Source organism: Spermophilus citellus, assembly GCF_964194105.1.
Source record: "Spermophilus citellus genome assembly, chromosome: 9".
In the NCBI taxonomy this organism is placed as follows: domain Eukaryota; kingdom Metazoa; phylum Chordata; class Mammalia; order Rodentia; family Sciuridae; genus Spermophilus; species Spermophilus citellus.
Genome location: NC_138191.1, coordinates 135691102 through 135698769, shown reverse-complemented (window position 1 = coordinate 135698769; position 7668 = coordinate 135691102). Strand labels below are relative to the sequence as shown.

Genomic DNA, 7668 nt, shown 5'->3' with positions numbered 1-7668 from the left:
ATCACTAGTTGTCTTTAATGCATGAGAAACCGCACATTGAGTCCCTCAATCTTCCTTTGAGAAAATAACCAAATACAATTGTACTTTTAAAAATAAAATAGAGACCAAGTGAAGCTTGCATCTCCACACCCTCAATCTACTGCTCAGTGCTGGACACTCCCTAGTGCCCTTCCAACAGCCTTCTCCTCCTACTTTGGTTACTACTGTGAGAAATGAAATTTCCAAGCAGAAAAGAAAAAGTAATCACAAGTAAGCGAGTGGAAGCCCATAAAACCCATCTGCCATGGTTCCCATCTCTGTTCAAGTCACACTGCAGAGATACAAGGATAAACCACTGTTTTGGTTCCCAAGTTTTATTCAAGAACTCATACAAAATATTCCAGATAAAAGAGTTTTAATCCTCATCTTCCTCCTCCTCTTCATCCTGGTTAATCTGGAAGTAACGTAATTCATAACTCTCTTTGCTGTTAGCGACTACACGCAACCAGTCGCGTAGATTATTCTTCTTCAAATACTTTTTGGTGAGATATTTCAAATACCTGCAGAGAAAGGACACTTAAGAACTATGCTAGACAGATGGCCTTCTTGCATTCTGAGACATTTTAACTTTTACACAAACCATACATTCAAAACCATTAGACTGGGGCTGAGGATGTGGCTCAAGTGGTAGCGCGCTTGCCTAGCATACGTGAGGCACTGGGTTCGATTCTCAGCACCACAAAAAAACAAAGTAAAGATATTGTGTCCACCTAAAAATAAAAAATAAATATTAAAAAAAAAACACATTACACTAAAGATGTTTTCCCAACCTTTCAAAAAAAAAAAAAAAAAAAAAAAGATAAAGCAAACATACCCCGCCAATGCTCTAACAAGAATGTGAGACATGAGTCACCTAACTTGACAGTAAAAACAGATTAGCAAATATAATAGTTGTCTGTTAAACAGCAGCAAACAACTGCCAAATGGTTTGTAAGTGACCACTGCAGAAAAAGATGCCAGAGTAAACTGACAGGCAAAAAATCTTAACACCTGCACTGAGAAACACTGCGCTTCCTAGGAGCTCTAAGGACTCCACACCCCTCACAGACCAGAACTCCTGTGGTGTAGGTCGTCCCCTGCTTGGTAGGTTGCCCATTTCTAAGGTGCAATGATCACTGCCCAATGCAGGGATCAGAGTGCACCCTGCTACTATCCTCCCTCCAGCAGAGTGGTCACATATTTTTGAGACAGGTCTTACTGTGTTGCCCAGGCTGGCTCTGAACTCCTGGGCTAATGAATCCTCCCTCCTATTTCAGCCTCCTGAGTAGTGTATGGCATAGCACATGGCATAAAGGTATGGTTTGGAGGGTGCTTTTGTGTGTATGTACAGTCCTGGTGATGAAACCAGGCCAGACAAGCACTTTACACTGGGCTGCACCCCAGCTGTGCTCAGATTTTTTTCAATTCATCTACCCAACTACAGCATGAGCAAAAGCGGGAGCTTCTCAACCACTAGAAAATGGAAGGCAGTGGCCAGCTTCTGTGGCCAATATCCTCGTGACATGGAGATGACCCAACCTGCAAGTGTTTGTTCCCTGATCTGGTTGCTTGTGAAGCCCTGAGGTCCCACATCCTCATGAAGTCACAAAAGGAAAAGGGACCACAATGCAGCACAAACCACCACCCAGGCAAATTATCCTCTCCATGCCTCAGTTTCTCCTACTACAAAATTGAACACAAAATACTTACCAGCTCTTCAGACTACCACAAGGACTACATGAAATGTATAGGTAAATCTTGACTTATTAGCAAGAACCCAAATGCTAGTGACCCAAGAAATGAACCAAGAAAGGAGCACTGGTTAGCAGCCAAAAGCAATCTGCAGGGCTGAAGATTCAGACCAAACCTACCCACTCTTTCCATTTAAGAAGGATTCTCTTCTCATTTATTATTTGAACCATACTATATTCAAATGACATGTTTAAAATCTCATTAAAAAAAAAAAACTCTCTAGAAGGCAGTATAGTGACCCACACCCGAAATCCCTATAATCCCAGCAACTCCAGAGGCTGAGGCTCTAACTAACTTGGCAAGACCATCTCAAAATTTAAAAATGAAAAATAAAAAGGGCGGGGATGTAGCACTCCTGGGTTTAATTCCCAGAACAAAATAGATAAATAAATAATAGAGAGATAGAAAGTCCAGAGATTGGGGGGGGGGGGATCTAGATTAAGAGACACCCTTAAATGTTTCAGGAAAACTATTATCAGCAAGAAGGGAAAGCCACAACAGATTAAAGTTCCTTCCCTCCACGGGGGAAAGATGAGAAAATCTGTGAACACTAAAGAAAAATGTGTCAGGGGACATCCTCATAACAGATGCTAACGAGGTCTCAGGAAGGGCTGAGGCTGTAGCTTAGGGGTAAAGTGCTTGCCTCGCACATGTTAGGCATGGGTTCAATCCTCATCACCACATAAAAATAAATATTGTGTTCATCTACAACTAAAAAAATATACATATTTTTAAAAGGTGGGGAGATGTATCTCAGGAAGATAGTGAAATCTTCCAAAGGCCGCTACTGCCAGAGCCTCACAGGTTGAATGTCTATGCACCATGCAGGCCCCACAGCTGTCCTGTCTCTTCCTCTATCAAATCTCCTTTCCAGCAAATAGAAGAACTCAGCCAGGAAGGCCTCCATACCTCACTGAAAAGCTTAACTACAACCAGTGTATGCTGGTACACCCTAAAATTTCCCTCTACCTAATACAATATGAGGAAAGCTCCTTGGGGCTGGGGTTGTGGCTCAGTGGCAGAGCGCTTGCCTTGCATGCATGAGGCCCTGGGTTCGATCCTCAGCACCACATAAAAATAAATAAATAAAAGTGAAGATATTGTGTTTATCTACAACTAAAAAAAATTTTAAAATAAATAAATAATATTTAAAGAAAAAAGAAAGCTCCTGAGAATATGCCAGGCCTTTGCTAAGAAGTGGGTATAAACAAGCCCAACTCTGTAAAATGACATGTAGTCTCTCAACCTCTTCCTCCTGTAAGTAGGGTAGTAGAGACAAAAGAACACCTCCTGCCCTTTTGAAAAGGCCCACAGCAATGAACTGCAATGGCTTCAGTCCCAGCTGAGCTCCAGATTCCTTACCCAATGCCACATAACACAGGGAATAAAGATGGAATTAAAAGTGAAAGTTGGGCTGGGGATGTGGCTCAAGCGGTAGCGCGCTTGCCTGGCATGCGTGCGGCCCGGGTTCGATCCTCAGCACCGCATACAAACAACGATGTTGTGTCCGCTGAAATCTAAAAAATAAATATTAAAAAAATTCTCTCTCTCCCTCTCTCTCTCTCTAAAAAAAAAAAAGTGAAAGTTGCTCACTGTGATCTAAAAGCAGGAGCAAGATCTTCATTTTTAATGCAGTCTAAGCAAGTCTGAGCACCTTTACTATCTGCAATACTTTAGCCTGTGAAAGACAAACTTTAAATGACCAAAGTTGAGTACTGAGAACTACTGTGGTGACACATGCTGTCTGTCTTCTTGCACTAAGCACTGTTCCAGTGATTAGCAGATGCAACCACCAAACAAACCGCTGGTGGCCACATTCCCATGCACTGGGGCGGGCCAGAGCAGTGACACCCGCCTTCCATACCTTTTGGAAAAAGGCACCTCAGATGTTACAGTGATCTTGCTTTTGCTCCTTTCAATGGTCACAACCCCTCCACCAAGATTTCCAGCTTTTCCGTTCACTTTGATTCTCTCTTGGAGAAACTGCTCCTGTAGAAATGAAATTATCAAATTGACCAATTAAAGGACAGGTTCACCTGTGTCAACAGCATATTTTGCTTGTTCTCCCAATACTAAACCACATAGTTGCCTTGCCTCTTTATTTATTCCTTTTTGTTGTTGTTGTTGTGGAGATTGAACCTAGGACCTCGTTTAAGCTAGGCAAGTACTCTACCACTGAGCTACATTCTCAGTTGCTTTTTAAATTAGATTTGAATGACAACAAATTTTCAGCTACTCAGAGTCTGAACTATTCAGCCTTATTTACATGCACTATGACCATACTGTCCACTCGCGAACATATATGACTGCCTCCAAGGAAGATCAAATTCACCTCCACATGGAAGTCTTGGCCAGCAACTTACTCTTGGGTCACATTATAAAAAATAGAGGGGAAACCCAAGGTCACACTTTTATAAGGAATACACAAGCAAGGCTGCAAGTACTTCAGAATCCAAGGAGCATGCAACACTGTTCTCAACACTTCCAGAGAAGATGAGCACCAACATATACTAGCCAAAACCATTCCATGCCTAGGGCCATGTGGATGGTACAGCAGAAGGGGCAGTAGGCCCAGGGATACACTCTGCACACCACCTAGTACAAGCATGGGCAAGCCACATTTCTGGCTTTAGGAATCTTGATCCAAAAAGGGCTTTTCTGGTTTTTTGGCTATAGCAACAAGATAAAGTCTCTTTCAGCCTAAAACTTCAAAATTTTCAGGGCTAAAGATGTAAGTCAGTAGAAGAATGCTTGCCTAGCAGTAACAGAGGCCCTGAGTCTCCCCCCAGGACCATGATTTTTTAAAAAGGGGTAGGGGGGCTAGGGATATAGCTCAGGGATAGAATGCTTACTTGGCATATGTGAGGCCTGGGTTCAACCCCCAGCACATTAAGGAAAAAAAAAAAAAGGCTATGCATTCTCTTTTTAAAAACTCCAACACAAAAGGTTAACTGCAGATGGGGCCAACTGATTAGGTCAGAAATCTTGCATTGTGCATCCTAAGTTTATAAATGACCTAAGTTTTCCACCCTGAGGAGGTTTCTAGAAGGAAAGACATTCATACAGATGAGTTGCTAAGGAATCAGCTGAACTGGACTGGCCTGGCCTGCAAAGAGGAGGCAGGGGAGGCCTGGGATACCACTGAGATACCCAAGAGGAAAACAACACCAGTGTTAGGAGGGAAAAAAGGCCACAGTGAAAAGTAAGAAGTCATGAGACAGAAGAAATAAGTCACCTGAGGGACTTCTTGAAGAATAAGGGCACAACGGGCACCCTTGTAAAGGGAATAAGCAATGAGTGATTGTAAGCCAAGTTTTTAACTTTTTTTTTAATTTGAAAATTATTTTTGTAATAATCTCGGCAACAGAAGTATCAAGAGTTTGAAGAGCAAATGTAAATTCAGGAGACTCCTGCACATAAATACTAAGTCCAAATTCCCCAAGAGCAGCTGTGAGAGCCAAAACCAAGTGACAGTCAAAATGCACCAGTGAGATTATTTCATAATTCTAGATTGAAGTGGAATACAAGAAGGTTGGGGAATGGCAACAAATATAGAGGCAAAAATCCATACAAGGTTTAGGGGGAAAAAATGTCAATGACAATTCAGCAAGCAGGACATTTTAAAGTTAACACTGAAGCTCAGGAGCGCTGCCATCTGTCTGAGGAGCCTCAGTGAGATGAAAGATGAGGCTGCCCATAGTATGGTTCAGGGCCCATCACTTAATGCTTCAACTTACCAAAATGCAAGGGCAGTACTGGTCCCAATGGAGCTCCAGTGGTAACTTTTAAGTAAAAGCATCTGTGGTAACTAACAGGGAGGAGGGAAATAAAATCATACTCCACCTGTGTGCTGGAACCACCTTACTTATGTTAAACCTTTCTCATTTATTCCTCATAACTGATGCACAGAGAAAGTGGAACTTGAAAGAAGTAATTTGCCTGTGCTCCTCAGAGGTTAAGTGCGGAGTACCTACATGCCTAAACACAAAAATGTACCCCAGTAGGCTTTTTCAACAGCATCTCAAAAGGCTCATCACCTCCCAAGTCCACAATGGCAAGCAGGATGGAACTTACGAAATTGGCAGCATCCATGATTCCATCTTCTACAGGGTGAGTGCAATCAAGGGTGAATTTCAGAACCTGCTTCTTTTTTTTGCCCCCCTTCGCCACAAGCTTTTTCTGAGAAAGTACACAAATAACACAGATGAAGCTCCAACCAGTTAAAAAAACAAAAAGCCCATGCAAATACAAAACCCATGGAAATGGATTCCCTTGCAAGAGCACCAAGAGTCATGCTTTACCCAAGAGCAGCAAAGGGCTAACAGAAGGTGCTATTCTACAAGCTTAGGGGACTTGGGGTGGGGGGCGATATTTGAAATGAGGAAATGAAGTCTTGTTCCATTTAACCTTTCCAGTCTCCCCCTTACAAGCAGGAATCCTACAATTAAACATTTCCCTTTTCTTGCTATAAAATTTCCAAATACAGTTTCAAGACCTGCTCCTTTATTTTACTCCAGGATTAGACCACAAGCAGCAAATGTCTTGCATACCCAAAACAATGCTAAAGAGAAATCAACCCTTGGTCCATGTTCCACACATAGCTCTCACTCATTTTACCTCTTCTCCCTTAAACCTGTCTCTCCTGCACACTCAGGACAGCAAAGGAAACGGCACAGAATCCTGACCACTGGTGCACCCCAGCTTGAACAACCGGTTAAAGCTAAAACTTAGGATCTTAATATAACAATATTGTCAACAAGTGCAGGTCTTTGACTAATGGTTTAAACTATAAATTAGTATTTCCAAGTCATGAGGCAAAGGAAAGTTTCTTTACTTTCAAAAACAAGCTTCATCTTCTCCCTCTACAACCTCCTGATGCCACTAAGTTACCTGTATTTCTACTTTAAAAAGCTTTGCAGAATCTAAACTGACCGTTTCAAGAACACATCTAACATCCCTCCCTTTATATTTAAAAGGTCTAAAGCTTGTATTAATTGGGCAATTTTCAAACAGTTACTGCAAAACTTACTTAAAAGCAAGGGGGATGGGAGGCTTTAAAATCTAACCCCGGAAACACACCGATCAGCAGGCACACCTACCCTCAATGGGCCTCAGCGCCCACCCAGGTTTTAAACCAAACGCACACAAATGCACAGAAACGTTTAAAAGCCCACCAGGCAGAAAGACCTAGGGATCCGGAAGTGAGAAGCAGGGAAAAACAGCTTTCCACAAGTAACCCCGGAGGAGGGCGAGCGACCGGCTGCGCCGAGACGCCGCACAGCGGAGCTGGGCCTGGCTACGGGACCCGACCTGCGGCCTTCGCCCGACACCACCGGGGCCCGCACAGCTGCGCCCGGCAAGCTCGTTTTCCCCAGGCCCGGCCGGCGCTGCGCGGACCACGTCCGCCGGTCTCCAAGCCGGGCTGCCCAACGCCCCGCTCCCCGTCCCCGCCCCCCGCCCAGGGAGCCAGGCTCAGGCCCAGGACCGAGGCCCGCCAGCCCGCGACCTCCAGGCCCTAGCCGCCGCCGGACCCACACGGGGTCCCCGGCCGACCCGCGGCCCCGAAGCTCCCAGCTCTCCCGCACGGCCTCGGGCAGCGGCCTCCTCCGCCCACAACGTGCCGGGCCCAGCGACTGCCCCGGCCCACTCCGACCGGCTGCCGGGCCACTCGGGCCAGGCGCTGCAGAGCGCCGTCCCCCGCGAGCCTGAGCGGGAGCCAACCCGGCGGGGCCCATGTGCCGCGCCCGGGGCCGAGGCCTCACGCGGAGCCATACTAACCACGGGCGCCATGGCGGCAGCGGAGGCAGAAAGGGAGGTGGGCGCACTACGCAGACGCAAAGAGCCCGCGGCGCGCAGGGCACGCAGGGCACAGGCAGCACGCATCAACTCCGCCCCGCC

At 45.3% G+C, this 7668-nt stretch overlaps 1 protein-coding gene across 2 annotated transcripts; it reads right to left on the bottom strand.

The window, feature by feature from the left end:
- Window positions 1–337: 337 nt before the first annotated feature.
- Window positions 338–7668, bottom strand: RPL22 (ribosomal protein L22). 2 transcript variants are annotated; one of them, XM_081306654.1, is made up of 4 exons: window positions 7549–7668; window positions 5845–5949; window positions 3635–3759; window positions 338–539 (listed from the first exon to the last, which is right to left on the bottom strand). In XM_081306654.1, exons 1-4 carry the CDS (start codon window positions 7651–7653, stop codon window positions 395–397), a joined length of 480 nt encoding a protein of 159 aa, XP_081162780.1. In that variant the 5' UTR covers window positions 7654–7668; the 3' UTR covers window positions 338–394. The 2 variants fall into 2 exon arrangements, with proteins under 2 accessions (XP_081162780.1, XP_081162779.1); XM_081306653.1 differs by lacking the exon at window positions 7549–7668 and adding an exon at window positions 7359–7542.